At 53.6% G+C, this 18,518-nt stretch overlaps 2 protein-coding genes across 2 annotated transcripts in view; both read left to right on the forward strand.

Annotated features, from left to right (window-relative positions):
• The window catches only part of LOC134562336 (zinc finger protein 664-like), a 455,591-nt gene that overhangs the window by 29,284 nt on the left and 407,789 nt on the right, over positions 1–18,518 (forward strand).
• Positions 7,248–12,285, forward strand: LOC134562270 (olfactory receptor 14A16-like). Its single transcript, XM_063419658.1, has 3 exons — positions 7,248–7,286; positions 9,484–10,266; positions 12,280–12,285. The coding sequence occupies exons 1-3, from the start codon at positions 7,248–7,250 to the stop codon at positions 12,283–12,285; spliced, it is 828 nt and encodes a 275-aa protein (XP_063275728.1).

Below are 18,518 nucleotides of genomic sequence, written 5' to 3' on the forward strand. Positions count from 1 at the left end.
TGTTCTCTGTGGCGTTGTTTGGCCTCTGAACACAGCAGGATTACTTGCCCCAGTGATGCCAGGACTAATGGCAAGAGTCTCCTTTTCTCACAAGGATCTTTGTGCACAAAGGAGTTTTATGGGTACTCTCACCTTTAGATGGCATTCCTAGGGAGCCTTTTTGCGCACCTCCTATCGCTAGCTTCTTTTGCTTATGCGTTATCCTTCTCCAAGGGAGTCCAGTCTAACCTCGGGACCACCTCAAAACTGGTGGGGAGCTTCTTCCCAAGTCTAGTCATTCTTCCCCAGGGCTGCAGTTCCCAGGTTTCGGCACCAAAATGATATGAATGAAGTCCCATAAACAACAAAATTAAATTTTAGCAGTAATTTTAAATTGAGAGGAATACAAGCACATACAAAGTAAATTTGGCAGTGGTTAATTAGGTCTGATAAAGATTCTGATAAGGCATAAGCAAAACTGATCAGAGTACAGAGAGGGACCATCTCCCTCCTCATGCAGAAAACAAAGTAATCCAAACTAAACTTATGTGTTATCTGCTAATACGTATTTATCAATGTTTCCCGTAAATTTCCTCCCACTTCCAATTGTTGAAATCTACATCACAATACTGCACAGCACATGCTCCACTTGTTGCTGGGGGCCTTCTGTTATTTCTATGGTCTTTTCCAGATGAAGTCTCCCCCTCTTCTTCAGTGTCCTTAACCTCACAGGTTGCACATGCACCCTAAACTTTGTGTTATGTAAGTAAGAATTATGTTCCAAAAAAATTAGCCTTGCATTTCATAGATAAAAACTGGAATTTCAGATCCTACACTTGAAATGGTCCCAACTTTGTCCATCCCAAGATCAATTCTTTGTTCATCTCAAGGCCGATTCTGTTTTGGGATACTGCTTATCTGAAAACTACATCCTGTATTCTGTTTTTCACATGCAACATCTGCAAAGGGGCCCATCGTCCTTGTAACCTTTATTTCATTTATTGCTTTATAACAAATATTTTCTAAAATATTAATATGTTTACAATTTAATTAGCATGAAACAAACTCATTTATCACAATCCGTCCTTCCTGGAACTAAGTGCCCTCACCCTTCCAAATTCCCTGGCACTTCCCCTCAGCTCTCTACAGCTTCACACCTTTACCTCAGCCTTCCCAATTTAACTGCAACCCCTCAGAAGACACTTCAAGGCTCAGAAATTACTAAAAGCACCAGGAGAATCCCCAAAAGTGCCCCCTGCTGTTCCTGCCACACTCCAAAAGCCCAAACCACCCCATCCCCACTTCCAATCCTCACCCCTCACAAAATTCATCCCACCCACACAGTTCCATCCCCACCCCACCCCGCCTCCCCCTATCCCACCACACCTCACCACGGGCCATTCTGCCCCGTGTCGTGCTGTCCCGTCCCATCCCGTCCCTCCTTCTTTCCTTGGACTGGGCCTTGGACCCTTCCAGGCATTCAGGGGCTGCTGCAGCTTCTCGGCCCAACATGTGCCATGGCCCCACTGCCCTTCCAGGCTACAATTCCATCTCCAGAGCCCATCTCACCCTGCCCCCAGGGCAGCACAAAGCCCTTCCCTGTGTGCTCTCCCTGCACACCCTTGTCAAGAGTCTCTTGGAGCCAGCAATTGCTGCTCCTGCCTGCTGTGGGCCACAAGCTGCAAGCTGATTTTTTCCCCATGGCCCTGGCCAGCCCCACAGCCAGGGGCAGCACCTTTCCCTGCAGCTCTGCAGGCCCTGGCTCGGCTGGGCCACAGCCCAGCACACACAGCTGACAGCTGCCCGGGGGCTGCTGCTCCTTCCCAGCCCCGGTGCTGGGCCAGCTCCCACCTGGGCCTTGGGGGAGCAGGGACAGCACCCCAGCAAAGGCCTGGGGCTGGGCAGCTGCAGACCAGCAAAAGCTTCTTCCCTACAGGGGGTTTGGCCACTGACCAGGCTCCCCAAGGAGTGCTCACAGCCCCAAGGCTGCTGCAGCTCCAGGAGCCTTTGGACATCACCCCCAGGGATGCCCAGCCTGCCACTGCCTGCACTCCATCCTCCCTCTGCCTCCCTCCAGCCAAGCCCCTTCTGCACTTCTCACCCTTTGCCTCAGCCTTTGTGTCCACTCCAGGTGCTGACAGAGCTGTCAGCGATGGCGCAGCAGCAGGGCAGCCCCAGCCTTGCGCTCTCTGTGACACCACGGCCATGGAAGGCCCAGCCTTCCCTCCCTGGAGACGCCTCAAGGCCAGCGGCCACAGCTGCGGCCCGGCAGCACAACGCAGCGGCCCAGCTCTGGCCTCCTGTGCATTCCTGTGCACACAGCTCCGGGAAGGTCCCTTTGGCCACCTCCACAGTGCCACAGGCAAGACTTGTCACATTCACTGACAGAGCTCTGTCCAGAGCTGACAGGGAAAGGTAATGTAGAAAACAAATGCCAAACCCTACCAAGAAAAAAACAACTCGGCCCCCAGCAGAGCTGCTCCTCCTTCAGTACTTCCACCTTCATCCACACAGCACCTGAGATTTCAAGCAATGAGCATTCCTCAGGCACATGTGCAGCAAAAGCAGCTGAGAACAGCCTTGCAGCAGCATTTGCTCATCCCAGTGCAAAAGGCCCCTTAGCAGGCACCTGTAAGGTCATTCAAAGAACAGTGAGGAAGAGGGGGAGACTTCATCCAGAAAAGACCACAAAAATAACAGAAGGTCCCCAGCAACAAGTGGAGCATGTGCTGTGCAGTATTGTGATGTAGATTTCAACAATTGGAAGTAGGAGGAAATTTAGGGGAAACATTGATGAATACGTATTAGCAGATAATGCAGAAGTTTAGTTTGGATTACTTTGTTTTGTACGTGAGGAGAGAGATGGTTCTTCTCCGTACCCCGATCAGTTTTGCTTATGCCTTATCAGAACATTTTTCAGACCTAGTTAACCACTGCCAAATTTACTTTGTATGTGTTTGTATTCATCTCAATTTAAAATTATTGCTAAAATTTAATTTTGTTGTTTATGGGACTTCATTCATAACAGGACCCACAAGAATCATCAAGTCCAGCTCTAAAGTGAATGGCCCACACAGGGATTGAACCCACAGCCTCTGTGATGAGCACCACGCTGTAACCAACTGAGCTGGGAGGTCAGAGTGACACAAAATTTTACTGGCAAAATACAGACAATCAAGGAACTTTGGCAAAGGGTTTACCACAGCATTCAATTCAACGTAAAACTCTTATCATAGTAGTAACTTCATCAACCTCATTTAACATAGAAACCTTTAAACCCTTAAGATGATAAGGGTTAACCCAAAAATGTCCCAGGAAAGGTCACCTGGATTAGAAGAAGAAGAAAGAGAGAACAACACAAAGACAGCAGAACTGTAGAAAGACACACATACAGGTACCAGCTGCTCGGGTTCCAGCGTCGCTCACACAGGAGCCCCAGGAGAAGGCAGCAATCAGAGCATGGGCTGGCCTCGTGCTCCGGCTTTTAACCCCCTGGGCCTCCATGGGCCCGCCCCTTGGGTGGGACTTCCAGTTGTTTGTCCAATCAGAGTCAGGGTAGGCAGCAGCTGCTGTTCTGTGATTGATTGACAGCTGAGCCAATGAGAGCTGGGTTACCATACTGGCTGTGCACTGTGTTGCCCCATGGAATCAAGGCGACCATTGTGAAACTCGGGGTTCCCAAGGAACCAAGGGCCCGTGGTGACCTTGTGGAGCCTGTGGTGTCACAGAGGAGCCACTGTGACACAGCGAGGGTGTGTGTAGCCGAGGGGCCATTGTGACACTACAGAAGGAAAAGGGAACATTGTGACACTGCAGGGCCTCATGGAACCAAGGAGAGCATTGTGACACTGTGGGGTCCCACAAAACCAAGGGAACATGGAACAGCTCTGGCTGGCTGGGCCTCCTGGGGACCACCTGACAGGTCTGGCTGACCTTGGCATGTTGAGGGCTGCTCCTCCTCTGCCCCTGCAGCACTGGGGCTCTGGGCTTTCCTTCCTATGGGAGAGAACTGTCCTCCTCCTCCAGGGGACCATGGCCAAAACTGGGATTCCTCCTCCAAATTTCCTGATGTGCAAAGATTGTTCCCAGATGAAAGCTGTCAGAACAGACAGATCTGGCTGCCGTGGCCACCGGGGGCCACCTCTCATCTGCCTTTGAGAAACTGGAACCATATGCTTTTCTTTCTTATGGGAAAAAAACAACCATCTTGACCAGGCACCCATGGTCAAAATTGGGAATCTGCCTCCAGAGTTCCCTATATCCAAGGGTACCCCTCAGACAAAAGCTGCCAGGACTGACAAGTCTGTCTGGCCTTGGCTTCCTTAGGGCTGACACTCGTGTGCCTGGGAAACACTGGGGCTCTGTGCTTTCCTTCCTACTGAAGAGAACTCTTCTTCCTGTCCAGGCAACCACAGCCAAAATTGACATTTCACCTCCAAAATGCCCTGTGTCCAAGGACAGCCCCTAGATGAAAGGTGCCACTAGAGACACCAGCTGGCTTAGCCTAAGGGTGGCCACCTCTCATCTTCTTCCAAAAATGCTTGGACCACGTTTTTTTCTTATAGGAAAAAAAATCCATATTGACTAGGTGTCCATAGCTGAAATTGGGATTCCACCTCTAAAATTCCTTACATCCAAGAATTGCTCCCAAGAGAAAGCTGCCAGAGCAGACAAGTCTGGCTGCCCTTGGCCGCTTGGGTGTCCCTCTCACCTGCTTCTGAAACACTGGGGCTCTGTGCTTTCCTTCTAATGGAAAAGAACTGTCTTTCTTCTCAAAGTGTCCATGGTCAAAACTGAGATTCCTCCTCCAAAATTCCATCTGTCCAAGGATTCCTCCATGACAAAAGCTGCCAGGACAAACAGGCCAAGCTGCCTGGCTTGGCCTCCCAGGAGCCAGCTCTCTCCTCTTCTGCCTTTGAAGCACTTGGGCTCTGAGCTTTCCTTCCTATAGAAAAGAACAGTAACTCTTATCTATGCAGAAATTGTTGAAACTGGGATTCCACCTTCAAAATTCCCTATATCCAAGGGTTGTTTTCAGACAGAAGCTACCAGGACAGAGAGGTCTGGCTGGCCTAGGCCTCTGAAGGCCGCATTTCATCTGGCCCTGAAACACCAGTGTTCCATGCTTTCCTTCCTGTGGTAAAAAACCGCCCTTCTTCTCTGGGTGTCCATGTCTGAAACTGGAATTCCACCTCTAAAATTCTGTATATCCAAGGGTTGCTCCCAGGCAAAATCTGCCAGTACTGTCAAGTCTGGCTGGCCTTGGCCTCTGGTGACTGCCCCTGCCACCCTGGGGCTGGGTTCTTTCCTTGCTGTGGAGATCACAGGGACACTGTGGGGACCTCATGGAACCAAGGGGATCCTTGTGGCACCCCTGGAGCCCATGAAACCAAGGGGCCACGGTGACACAGCGGGGCTCCATGGAACCCAGAGACCACTGTGACTCTGTGGGGCCTTATGGAACCATGGAGACCATTCAGAGCCTTCAGAGCCCTGTGTGACCAAGGGGACATTGTGACACCTCAGGGCCTCATGGAAGCAAGGGACCATTGGGACACTGTGGGGCCCCATGGAACCGAGGGAACATGGAACAGGTCTGGTTGGCTTGGCCTCCCCGGGGCCACCTGACAGGTCTGGCTGATCTTGGAATGTCAAGGGCAGGCTCTCATCAGCTCCTGAAGCACTGGGGCTCTGAGCTTTCCTTGGGATGGAAAACAACCACACATTTTTTTAGAAGCCCATTGCTGAAATTGGTACTATTCCTACAAAATTTCCTATAAGCAAGGGTATATGCCAGAAAAAACCCTTGCAAGTTTCGGTTGGCCTTGGCCCCTGCTGGTCACCTCTCATCTGCCCCTGAAACACTGGGGTCTGTTCATTCCCTCCTGTGAAAAAGAACCAACCCTCTTGTTCAGGGACCATGGCCATAATTAGAATTTGGCCTCCCAAATTCCACATATCCAAGGATTGCTCCAAGACAAGAGCAGCCAGGACAAAGAGGTTGGGCTGGCCCTGTCCTCTGGTGATTTTCTTAGGCTATGAGCAGAATGTTTTCAATTGCAAACACCTTGGAGAGTGCCCAGAGATTTCCCAAGGTGGGGATTGGAGATCTCAGGCATATGACCACTTAATAAGGACAATAGAGCTCTGTGATCCTTGGGTTGGAGGCTGAGGACAGTGGAGGAGAACCATGAGAGTGTTTAAAGAGTGGTTTCAGAGATGGTGGATCCTTTTCACCTAGTGGAAAACAACCAGAGAAAAATGAATTAATGCAAAGAGTAGCTGGGAAGGCCCAGACGACACAAGGAGAGAGGAATTTCCCTGCCAGGACAGGGCTGTGGTGCAACACATCCCCCAGCAGGAGTCTGGAGCAGCCCAAGGCTCTGTGTGCCCAGGCAGAGGCAGGCAGGACGCAGAGCTGTCAGCAAAGGAAGGGCCCAGCCAGGTGGGGCAGCCGGGGGATGACGACAGCCTGCAGGGACAGAGGCGCAGGCCATGGACACCGTAGCACAGCCTGGGCTGCACAGGGCACAGGCATGGGCAGCAGCTGAAAGGCCCTGACACAGCCAACTCCTGCAGCACTTGGGCCATGGCTGCTGGCCCTGGGCCTGAGGCATCAGGAGGGGACAAGTGACCCTTGCAGGCCTGGGGCCTCATTGCCTCCTTGTCCCTGCTCAGCAGCCTGGCAGGGGCCGCCCCATGGTGCTGCCCTTGGCATTGCACATCCCCACATCCCAGTGGCCTGGGAAGAGCCCTGAGCAAGGAGGGAGGGACAGGATCTGCCCTGGCAGGGGCTGGGGCTCAGGCCTTGGCCCTTTGCATTCCTGAAACACATCCAGGTTTGCTCAGCATCAGAGACACCTTTGCCTTGTTTGTCCCCACCTGTCATCACTGCCTGCAGTGTTCTGCTCTTACTAGAACTTGGAGACACTTTCTCAGTCTTGTCTCTTAGTGGGACCAATTAAACTTGAAGAAACTTCAGTATTTGAATTCAATTTTGAGTTCTTGAGAAGTTTTTTGAGCACTCTCTGAGGAAATGAATCTGATGTAAACAACACCAAAGCCCCGAGAGGCTCATTAAAATCCTTGCACTTTTTCTTTGCTGCTGAGCTGGGCCAGGCTCCTGGCAGAGGGGCAGATTCTGGAAACCAGGAAGAGCTTTAAAAAGACATTTCTCCTGAGGAGCAGCTCCTCTCCAGCCCAGCAGGGCTGAGGGTGCTGCCTGCAGGTACCTGAGAGCAGTGAAGCACACAGAGGCTCCAAGAAACATGAAGGACAATTCTGAGATTATTCACAGAGAAATCATCGTAAGTTTTGAAAATTTTGAACTTCTTCATGGAGAAATCTTCACCATTTGTGACACAGTCAGTCTGTGGCTGCAGGGATCTCCTCAAGCTGAGCCAGGACAGCACTGAGGTGACTGTAAGGATGGCTCTGCTGCCCTTGCTGCTTTGGGGGAGGATGTGCTCCAGAGCGGGGCTGCCCTGGGCACCGTCAGAGGGACAGGGCAGGACGGCTCCTGCTGCCAGGGACGGCTGCAGGGGCTGAAGCTGGGGCTGCAGCCAGGGCTGCCCAGGGCTGTGGTGCAGAGCAGGTGCTGCAGCCCTGAGGGGTCTTGGCCAGCCCAGGGCATGTGCCACCTGCCAGGGGCAGCTCTCAGCCTGCCTGGGAGCTCCCATGGATGCTGGAGGGGAGCTGTGGGTGCAAGGAGTGACTCCTGCCAGGGCAGATTCCTGCTGCTGTGGAGAGGGTGCTGTATGTGCCAGGGCTGCTCAGAGCTCCAGCTCATGCCCAGGTCATTTCTGAGGAGAATTTTCATGAGCACATCAGGGCAGGAGTTTCCTGCTTGAGTCTCTGCTTTCCTGAATCTGTGCACCCACCTTTCCCTGGCTAAGCTTGGTGGGTATTGAAAGTTAGCTTTGCTGGGTAGAGGCTGAGGCTTTTAAAGCATCACACCGGGGTTTCCTGGGAACCGAAAAAAAGTGCCTGCACCTTGCAAGCCTCCAGAGGCATCCAGCATCCCCTTTCCATGGTGCCCAGGCCTGGGGGAGCTGCTCTTTAATCCCTGCAGCCCCGAGCAGCTGCAGGGCAGAGCTGGCCCAGGGCTGGGCTGGGCTCTGGCAGCACTGGCAGGGAAGGAGCCCGGGGCCACAGGAACAGCTCGGGCTGGGACAGCTCCAGCAGCAGAGCCCTGGGCAGGGAGGGAGGGAGGCAGTGCTGAGGGAAGCCCTGCTGCAGGGCAGATGTGGCACCTGCCAGCCCTGCCCTGCAGGGCAGACACTGCCCTGAGCAGCACAGCTCTGCTGTCCCCTCCCAGCCAGCACAGCCCTCAGCCCGAGGGCTCGGGGCCCTCAGTGCCCTCCTGGGCCAGCAGAGCAGCAGCAGAGATGAAGGGCATCTCTCCTGCCATGTGCCCATTCCGTGCTGACCAGGGCCTGAGGGCCACTGTCCTGCACTGCTGCTGCCTGGCAGGGGCTGTGCAGGGCTGGCCAGGGAAAGGCTTTTCCTCAGGGCCAGGCTCTCTCCCTCCTTGCCTTGCCCAGGTGCTCCTGGCATTGCTGAGGGGCTCTCTGGGAATGGCAGTTCCAGCTGCAGGCTCAGGCCCAGCCCTGGGGCTCGTCCTGTGCAGGCTGAGCACAGCAATGGGGTGTCCCAGCTCCCTCTGCCCCGGGGAGCTCTGGGCAGGGCAGGCTGGAAAGCTGGGAATGAACTGACTCTCCTCCAGCAGTGCCGTGGACAGGAGCCCTGGTGTGTCCTGGGGATGCCATCCAAGCTGTGAGCTGCCTCCAGGGGACACTGGGGGACAGGAGTGTCCTTGACCAGGAGTGGGGCTGAGACTCTGAGAAAGGCTGCGCCACTTTGCTCTGCTCTGGTTCCCTCTGCTCTCAGGTGTGTCAGACTGATTTTCAGGGGAACACAAAGACTGCCCTGGATCTCAGAAAGGGCACCTGGGGACAGATGGAGTGACAGAGCAGCTCCCCTTGCCCTCCACTGAGTTACAGCCAATGATCTTGTACTGACTGTTCTCTCTGATCTCCCTGGGCACAGCGGTAAACTCTCTCAAAGTTTCTTTGGCCATCACAGTTCCCTAGCCTTGGTACAGGAGATGCTGCCAAGCTCCTCTGCTTCTGGAGCACTTTGGGTTGATGAAGTCCAGCCCCAGGACTGACCCCTGTCCCTGTTCCCATGACCCCACTGCTGCAGAGCAGAGCTGACCCCTCAGTGTCCATGGGCAGAGCCCCTGCAAATCACAGCAACGGGGCCAGATCCCAGCAGAGCTCCAGGCACGGGGCTGAAAGAAGGGCTCTGAGCAAAGGCAAATTGGGTGGCACAGTACAGCACGGGCAGGACTGGGAGAGAAGGGCTTGGGCATTGCTCAGGAAAGTCTCCTCTGACTTATCACTGTCTCCTCCTTGAACAGGACTCCATGGGCAGAGACAGCAAATGTCCAACAGCAGCTCCATCAGCCACTTCCTCCTGCTGCCATTGGCACACAGGCGGCAGCTGCAGCTCCTGCACTTCTGCCTCTTCCTGGCCATCTCCCTGGCTGCCCTCCTGGCCAACGGCCTCATCATCAGCGCCGTAGCCTGCGGCCACCTCCTGCACAGCCCCATGTTCTTCTTCCTGCTCAACCTGGCCCTCAGCGACCTGGGCTCCATCCTCACCACTGTCCCCAAAGCCATGCACAATTCCCTCTGGGACACCAGGAACATCTCCTACACAGGATGTGCTGCACAGGTGTTTTTCTTTTCCTTTCTCATTACATCAGAATTTGCCCTGCTGACCGTGATGTGCTACGACCGCTACGTGTCCATCTGCAAACCCCTGCACTACGGGACCCTCCTGGGCAGCAGAGCTTGTGCCCACATGGCAGCAGCTGCCTGGGCCAGTGCCTTTCTCCATGCTCTGCTGCTCACAGCCAATACATTTTCCCTGCCCCTGTGCCATGGCAACGCCCTGGGCCAGTTCTTCTGTGAAATCCCACACATCCTCAAGCTCTCCTGCTCACACTCCAGACTCAGGGAAATTGGGCTGATTCTGCTAAGTGCTTTTCTATTTTTTGGCTGTTTTGTGTTCATTCTTTTCTCCTATGTGCAGATCTTCAGGGCTGTGCTGAAGATCCCCTCTGAGCAGGGACGGCACAAAGCCTTTTCCACCTGCCTCCCTCACCTGGCCGTGCTCTCCCTATTTCTCAGCACTGGGATTTTAACTTACCTGAAGCCCTCCTCCATCTCCTCCCCATCCCTGGATCTGTCAGTGTCAGTTCTGTACTCGGTGGTGCCTCCAGCCCTGAACCCCCTCATCTACAGCCTGAGGATCCAGGAGCTCAAGGCTGCAGTGAGGACAGTGATCACGGGACGATTTCACAAAAACTAAACTGCAGGCCAGTCTGTTGTAATAAAAGGCATCTTTGATAGCACTTGTTGGTTTGGTTTAGAGTTTTCCTCCTCTGTTTTAGATTTCATGTATATTCACAAAGCAAGGCTATTATTTTTCCCTTTCTTGTTTTGTTTCTCTCCACATTTTCTCTAGCCCCAGTCTGTGTCAATGATGAGCTCTGCTCTTGGTGGCTTTTAAAAAAACTAAATGATGTCCCCAGTAGAGTTTTCTGCAGAGATCCCCCTTTTGTTCCCTTTTGTGTGGCTGCAGCAGCAGTGTCTGTGTGCAGAGCTGGGGCAGATCAGTGCTGGCACAGCAGCTGTGCCCAGCAGCAGCAGCACTTGGTGTTGCCAGTGCTGCTGCCGTGGCCCTGCCCCGCTGCCCTCCTGGCCCTGCTGTTGCTGTAGGGCCTGAGTGCTCTCGGGGCCGGGCACAGGGCTGGGGGTGGCAGTGCCGGGGCTGCAGCAGGGACAGGCCATGGGCACTGCTGGGGCAGCGCTGACGCCTCAGGCCAGGGCCTGGGGGCTGCAGGCTCCTTGCCCAGGCTCTCTCCACAACACGGCCAGGCCAATGCTCAGCACAGAAAAGCCCCGTCAGCAGCCCCAGGCTGGCCGTGGGCAGGCTGGGGGCAAACAGATCACACCATGGGAACATCCCTTGGGGAGCAGGATCATCCTCCAAGTGCTTCAGGAATTCAAGTGCTGCAGGGCCTCCTGTTGCTCCCTTGCCAGAGGCACCACAGGCCAGGGGGGCACATCTGCCCTGCTGTGTCTGCCTGTGGGGCTCCCTGCTCTGGGCAATGAGGAGGGGCTGCAGAGGCTCTGCAGGACTGACAGGATGGGCTTTGGGGCTGTGAGGAGAAGCTGAGGGACCTGGGCTGCTGCACCTTCTCAAGAGGAGGCCCAGGGCTCATCCTACAACTGCTCCAAGGGTGGTTTCAGAGAATCACACAATCAGCAAGGTTGGAAGAGATGCTGAGATCATCAAGTCCAACCTGTGCCCTGACACCACCTTGTCTCCTCTGAGCCTCCTCTTCTCCAGGATAAACAACCCTAGCTCCCTCAGACACTCCTCACAGCACTTGTGTTCCAGAGCCCTCACCAGCCTTGTTGGCCTTCTCTGGACATGCTCCAGCCCCTCCATGTCCTTCCTAAATTGGGGGCCCAGACCTGGACACAGCACTCGAGGTGCAGCCTCACCAGTGCCCAGCACAGGGGAAGAATCCCTGCCCTGCTCCTGCTGCCCACACCATTCCTGATCCAGGCCAGGAGCCAGTGGCCTTCTTGCCCACCTGCCCACACTGCTGCCTCATGTCCAGCCTGCTGTCCAGCACTGCCCCACGTCCCTTTCTGCCTGCCCACTGTCCAGCCACTCTGTCCCCAGCCTGCAGCACTGCAGGGCTTGTTGTGGCCAAAGTGCAGGACCCGGCCCTTGGTCTTGTTCAGCCTCACCCTGTTGGATTTGGGCCCTGGATCCAGCCTGTGCAGGGCCCTGTGCAGAGCCCTCCTACCCTCCAGCACATCCACACTCACACCGAGCTTGGTGTCACCTTGTCCTGGGGACAACCTCTGTTACTTTTGAAAATTGAGGTATACAAGGTGAAAACTACTTCAGCCTTTTCCTTCTCTTTAGTTACTCTATTCTGCACTTCTTCCAAGAAAGAGTAGAGGTTCTCCATATCCCATGTTTTGCTATGAATTTATTCATAGAAACCTTTTCTATTATTTTTAAGAGAAGGGGCAAATTAAACTGTAATTGAAATTTCACCTCTATAATTTTCTTTCTGTGTGACCTAAAAACATCCTTAAACTCATTAGGTATTTCCCGACCTGTGCAAATGTGATGCACCCTCTTTTTACTGTTGAGTTTATACAAAAGCTCCATGCCCAGCATGACCAGTCCGTTTTTTGTGTCTTCTAGAGATAATTTTATTTTCTGGCTCATCTTTTAGGACACCAGGACAGGCTGCTCCTTCTCCCTTGCGATTACTTTCTTGAAGTCTGTCCATCCTTCCTGGATCCATTTTTTTTTGAAAGGCTGCTTTCCTTAAAAAAAAAAGGACTTTATTCAGTGCTCTCCTAATCTGCATCCTAAATAGGCCAAAGTCTGCCCTCTGTAATTGCAGTGTAGTTTTCTTGATGCCCCTCCTTCTTTTACAGAATATTGGAAACTTGATTATTTCATGGTCACTGTTCCCCAGGCAGCCTCTGACCACCACTGATCTCCCACCAGCCCTTCTCTGGTTGTGCACAGCAGCAGACAGAGCTTTCCTTGGGAGTGGGAGTGTGACCAAAAATCAGATAAAATAAAAAACTCCTTGACACCAATGTAGCATCAAGAAGCAGCATTCTTTATTCATCTGGATGCACCAGGGGATAGCTCCTCCCAAAGCCATGAGTTCTGAGTACAGGAAAGTTTCTGTTTCTATGCTGTATTTTGGATACATGTTCATTGATTGTCCCAGACTAATAACATATGATAATCATTTCCCTGAAATCATTAATGTATTTCCCCTCCCCTTTTGCCTGCACTCTTCTGTCCTGGGGGTCTCTCTGGTGGTCCCTGGTGGTCACAGACCCCAATGTTCCAGTCGGCCTGGCTGAGCTGGCAGGACACTGAGGCTGGTGAACTTCCAGTTCCCCTTCTTACACAATGGGCACTGTGTGGTTTCCATGGGCCAGTGGTTTTGGAGAACAAGCATTGTGTGAGCTCACCAGCTGCAGACCACTTATCATCTGGTAACATGAGGCCACAGAGTGGGCTATGACATCACAGAGTGAGTTATGTGAGGTCATTGAGCAACTATGACAACATAGGGCATCTCTGTGACATCACAGAGCCAGCTGTGACATCACAGAGGGGCTGTGTGATATCATAGAGTGGGTTGTGACATAAAACACCAGCTGTGGGACATCACAGGATGGCTGTGGGACATCACAGGGGGCTGTGTGACATCACTGGGGGCTGTGTGAGGTCACTGGGTTGGTCACTCTGGCCCAGCCCCCCTCACAGTTCCCCCCCACACAAGTCCAATGCTGTTCATGCCCAGCGGGCTCCCCTGTCCCCCAGTATCCCCCCGGTGCTCCTGGAGCCACAGTCTCCACCAAAGGATGTTCCACAGGATCCACCCCAGAGCCTGACATGGGCACAAGGGGCTGGGCTGTGTCACCAGGACATCAAGGACCTGCATTATCCAGGGCACTGTGGCCTGGCTTGGGTTCCCCAGGGCAGGAAAGATGTCTGGCAGCTGCAGCAGGGCAAGGGAAGGGCTCCAAGGTGGGGCTGGAGCCCTTTGGCTGTGAGCAGAGGCTGAGGGAGCTGGGCTTGTCCAGCCCCGAGCAGGGAAGGCTGAGGGGCTCCTCATGCCAGCCTGGCAGTGCCACCCAGGAGGGGATGGAGAACACAGAGCCAGGCTCTTCACTGAGGGGCTTGTACCATGGTTTGACTCTGGTCCAATGCCAGGAACCCATGAGAGTTGTTCGCTCACCCTCTCAGGTCACAGCTGGGAAGAGAAGGGAAAAAATATTAACAAACACTTCATCAGTGAGTTAAGGACCAGGAGAAATAGCTCAAATTCAAAAAACGCTCAACTTATGTTGCAAAGTGAATTTTATTACTAACAGAATCAGAGGAGGAAAATGAGAATTAAAAGAAGCCCCTAAAACACCTTCTCCCCCCCACCTTTCTGTCCTTCCCACGAACAGCACAAGGAGACAGGGCATGGGAGTTTTCTCATTTCCTCAAGAGATTTTCTCCTGCTGTTGTGGGAGAGGAGTCCTTCCCCTGTGAGGCCATGGGGCCCCTCCCAGGGGAGACATTTCTCTGTGAACTGCCCCAGCGTGGGTCCACTCTCACCAGCAGCAGCCCTACTGCCCCTGCTGCAACGTGAGCCCTCCCACGGGCACAGTGTCCTCCCAAACTGCTGCGGGGTGGGGCTCTCTGCCCACGGGGTGCAGCCCTCCAAGGACAGGCTGCTCCAGCCTGGAAGCAGGGCCCCCTCTCTCCACTGGGTCTCCCACTGGATCACAGCCTCCTCCAGGCATCCACCCACTCTGGCATGGGCACCTCTGACAGGGACTGGGAGTGGATCTCTGCATCCTCTGTGGATCCCCACAGGCTGTGAGTATATCTCTGCATTCCCATGGATCTCCATGGGCTGTGAGTGGATCTCTGCATTTCCCATGGTTCCCCAGGGGCTGCAGGGGCACAACTGCTTCACCATGTTCTGCACCACAGCCAGCAGAGCAATCTCAGCTCTGGAGCCTGGAGCACCTCCTCCCCCTCCTTCTCCAATGGCCTTGGTATCTCCGTGTTGTTTCCCTCACATGTCCTCATCTCCTCCTCTTCTCTGACGAGCACCAAAAACCTTGTGACTTTGTTTTGATTTTCTTCTTAGCTATGTCATCACAGAGGCATTACCAGTCTCTCTCACTGGCCCAGTTTTGGCCAGCAGCACGTCCACCCTCAGAGCCATCAGCCTTTGGCTCTGCTGGACATGGTGGCAGCTTCCAGCAGCTTCCCACAGGAGCCACCTGTGTGGTGCCCCTGCTGCCAAAAACCAGGCTGTGCCAAACCACCACAGCTTGTTCTGCTAAATTTGCTGATTTCTAGAAATGCTTCATTCACATTCCTTATTACAAAGCAAATATTTCTTTCTGCACAGCTAGAGCTTTTTGCATAGTTCAAGCATTATCTTGTTCCCTCAGCATCAGGACCCATCAGGCTTAGTCTGAGCTGTCCTTTGTCCCACCTGCAAACAGAACCTGTCCCCAGCCAGTGCCCTGCAAACAGGCAGGATTCTGTAGGGCCAAGGAGAGTGCCCAGAGATTTGGGGTCTGTGAGTGCTGGCAGGGAGAGATCAGGCACAGGGAAACACCTCCAGGAGGAAAAGCTCCAAGAAGCAGAGAGAGTCACTGTCCCTGATCCCCCTGGCCTCCAGTTCCTGCTGCAGGGCCAGACCTGACTCTGCTGCTCTGTGGGGCTGGGGCAGGGAGAGTCTGGACTCTGCAGTGCCAGGGTGAGGAAAACAATGGACCTTTGATTATACGAGTCCCTGCAGTGTCAGAATGGTCTCCATGGTTCCATGAGGCCATGAAGAGTCACAATGGCTGCTTGGTTCCTTGGGACCTCACAATGTCACAATTTCACCCTGGTTCCATGAGCCCCAAGGTGTTGCTATGGTCCAGTTGGTTCCATGAGGCCCTGCAGAGCCACAATGGCCCCTTGGTTCCAAGGGGTCCTGCAATGACAGAGTGGGACCCTTGGTTACAGTGGCACAACTGACCCTTCCTTCCATGAGGCCCCACAGTGTCACTCTGGTCCCCTTGGTCACACCAGGCCCTGCAGTGTCCAAAGGCACCTTTGGTTCTCTTGGGCTGCAGTGTCTGTTCTGCTCCTGAGCAGGGTCAGCACCAAAGACACAGACACAAAGTTCAGCAGTGATGTGATTTATTCTAATGCAAAACTGCAAAGAATCACAAAAGGAGAAGCTCAGCAATGCACCCAATCATCACTATCAAGGATTGCCTGCAGTGATTAAGAAAGAGACAGCACCAGTCACCCTCAGACTTTGCCATCCCCCAGACCCACCCATCAGCTGGGGGCAGCTGTCACAGCCAAGGGCTGCAGAGCCACTCCCGGACACTGGGAATTCCTGCAGGGGCCTCCAGCCACAGGTGAGGCTCCAGCCTGGCTGGGAGAGGGCCCAGCTCTGACAGTGCTGAATAAACAAACTGACAGCACCTCTAGTGCAGGAACATCTGGTTTCATTCTCCTTTTGGGTTCCTCCCAAAGCCTGGCCAGGGGTCAAGGAGGAACCAAGGTGTTGCGAGAAAGGAGCAGAGCATCAAACAGACATCAATATGATTAGGTTGGATCTCTCAACTCACGTTTATTTCCAGTATACTCTTATTTATCAGGTTACAGAGAGGAAAGCAAGCACGGCTAAACAGTTGTGATTGGCTAAAAGTACATATGCATAGACATTAAATGATTGTTCATTGGGCCACATTATTTGGCATCTAGTTTACCTTTTGTTCTACCTTATGAATAGCATTCTGTTTTCTACATCCATGAGAAAGCCTAACAAGTTGTTACACACCTTCAGCATCCGTGAGGAAGCATCCGTGTGAAGGCACACTAAATTATTACAATTGCTACTTTCTTATTAATTCAAGGCCTACAAGACCAGCACAGGAACAGTACAGACTCTCATACTGTTCCCTGGTAGCAGGGATTGTTCAAACCCCTATCAATAAATCATGACCTCACTCTTCTAAAAATTCCTCTACAACAAGGGAGCTGACTTTGACTATACAGCCCCAAACAAGGCCACATGTTGGATTTCATGGTCTCATCCGGCTTCTAAATACAAAAAGGTTAATCCATGTTTAACTAAGGAGTGGATGCATCTATCACACCACTAATGACCATGCATATTTCATTAATAAGCAGATACAAAGATCACCTTTGGTTGGAAGGTTGATCCAGAGGTCACCTTTGGCTCAGGGCCTGTTGTTCAGGCCTCACTCAGGGCCTGTTGTCCAGGCCTTGGCACTTCAGGGACATGGTTTAGTGCTGGCCTTGACACTGCTGGGTGAACGGCTGGACTGGATGTGCTCAGAGGTCTTTTCCAACAGAAAGGATTCCATAATTCCAGGATTCCATCTGCTGGATTCAGCCAGGCCCATGTTAGCAACATGGATTTGCTCAAAAAGTTTCCTCTTGCTCAGCTCTTGTGGCCCAAGGCTTCAGCTCCTTCAGCTCCTGGTGCTCAGCTGCTCATGCTGAACGAGATGACTCGGAGAGAAGAATACAGCTCATGCAATTCCTTCTGGGACACTGAGAGGGGAGGGTGTGGAAACAGGAGCAGTGTTTGGTGTGGCCTCCTCTCTGCCCTTCACACCTTTCAGCCCTTTGAACCAGCCCAGAGCTTTCTCCAAGAGTGCAATGGAGCAGCTGTTCCTGCTCCCAGCTCTGGCTCTTCCCAGGCTCTGACCTTGCCTGCTTTTGTCCCTCTTGCTGTGCCCTCTGTTCCCCTGTGCTCGGTGGCTGCTGCCCAGGACTGTGGCACTGGCACAGATCCCGTGGTTGAGCCCCTCCTTTCTGTGCCCTTGGAGCTGCCTGGGCACAGCAGCCTTTTCCATCTGGAAGCTGCACATGGAGAGGGAGTCCCCACCTGTGTTCCTTGCACAAGCCCCAGGAGCCCAGGGCTGCCATCTCAAGTCCCTGCTGGCCCTGAGGGCTCCCAGGTGCCTCAGGCTGCTGTGACACCCCTGCAGACGGCAGGGAAGAGTGGCAGGGCTGTGCTCAAAGTCAGCTCCATGTGCTGCTGCTGCTGCTGTGGGGGTCAATTTGTGCAGCCCTGCCCAGAGTGAGGGATCAGCTCCAGGCCCTGCTGCTGCTCCCTGGGCTCAGCCCCAGGTTGGTTGTTGCTGGCAGTGCCAGCAGAGGCGGTGGCTGCAGCAATGGGTGCTGACAGTGCCCCAAGCCCCGGGGCCGCAGGGGTCCCTGGGCTGGGGCTGGCAGGGAGCTGCCCCTTGTTCTCCTCTGCCCTGCAGAGCTGGGCCGGCCACAAGTCGGGCAGCACAGCAAACAGGGAGCCTGCCAGTCTCCTGCAGCCCTGTCTGCTCAGAGTTTGGGCCTTGGAGCTGCAGGTGCACAAAGGCAGCTGCTTCTGCTCCCTCTGTGTGTGCCCGTGTTCAGCAGTGCTGCTCCATCAGTCTGTGCCCAGCGCCGGGGAAAAGCCTCAGCCCTGCAGGGCCAGGAGCTGCCGGGCTGTGCCTGAGCAGCTCAGCCAGCGGGAAGGGAGCTGCTCCACACAGGAACCAGCAGCAAAGCACTGGAGCACCTTGTTCTTGGGCACAACCCAAATTCTGGGAGGGAATAACAGAGTTATTCACATGCATTGGTGCGTCAGCACTGCAGGTGCTGTGCCTGCAAACTCAGGGTTTGAGATGTGCAAAAGAATTCTGCAGCTCTTGACTGGATCAGGATGTCACCAGTGCTGAACTCCAGTTTAGTCCAAAGCAACCACTTTACACCTTTGCTGGTCTCTGCTAGATCTTCTTCTTCAGGGTATGCAGACAAAAGCAAACAGAGGAGGAGCCTACATTTTCATTGTTTATCCAAAATGTATCTCATTTTGCTGTGCATTCCTC

The sequence above is a fragment of the Prinia subflava genome, chromosome 27 (assembly GCF_021018805.1).
Source record: "Prinia subflava isolate CZ2003 ecotype Zambia chromosome 27, Cam_Psub_1.2, whole genome shotgun sequence".
NCBI classification, from domain to species: Eukaryota; Metazoa; Chordata; class Aves; order Passeriformes; family Cisticolidae; genus Prinia; species Prinia subflava.

Bases quoted from the DNA above. Each gene is read 5' to 3' on its own strand.
- LOC134562270 (XM_063419658.1), top strand. From the start codon at position 7,248: ATGAAGGACAATTCTGAGATTATTCACAGAGAAATCATC. The intron at 7,287-9,483 runs GTAAGTTTTGAA...CACAGGCGGCAG, and splicing joins TTATTCACAGAGAAATCATC to CTGCAGCTCCTGCACTTCTG.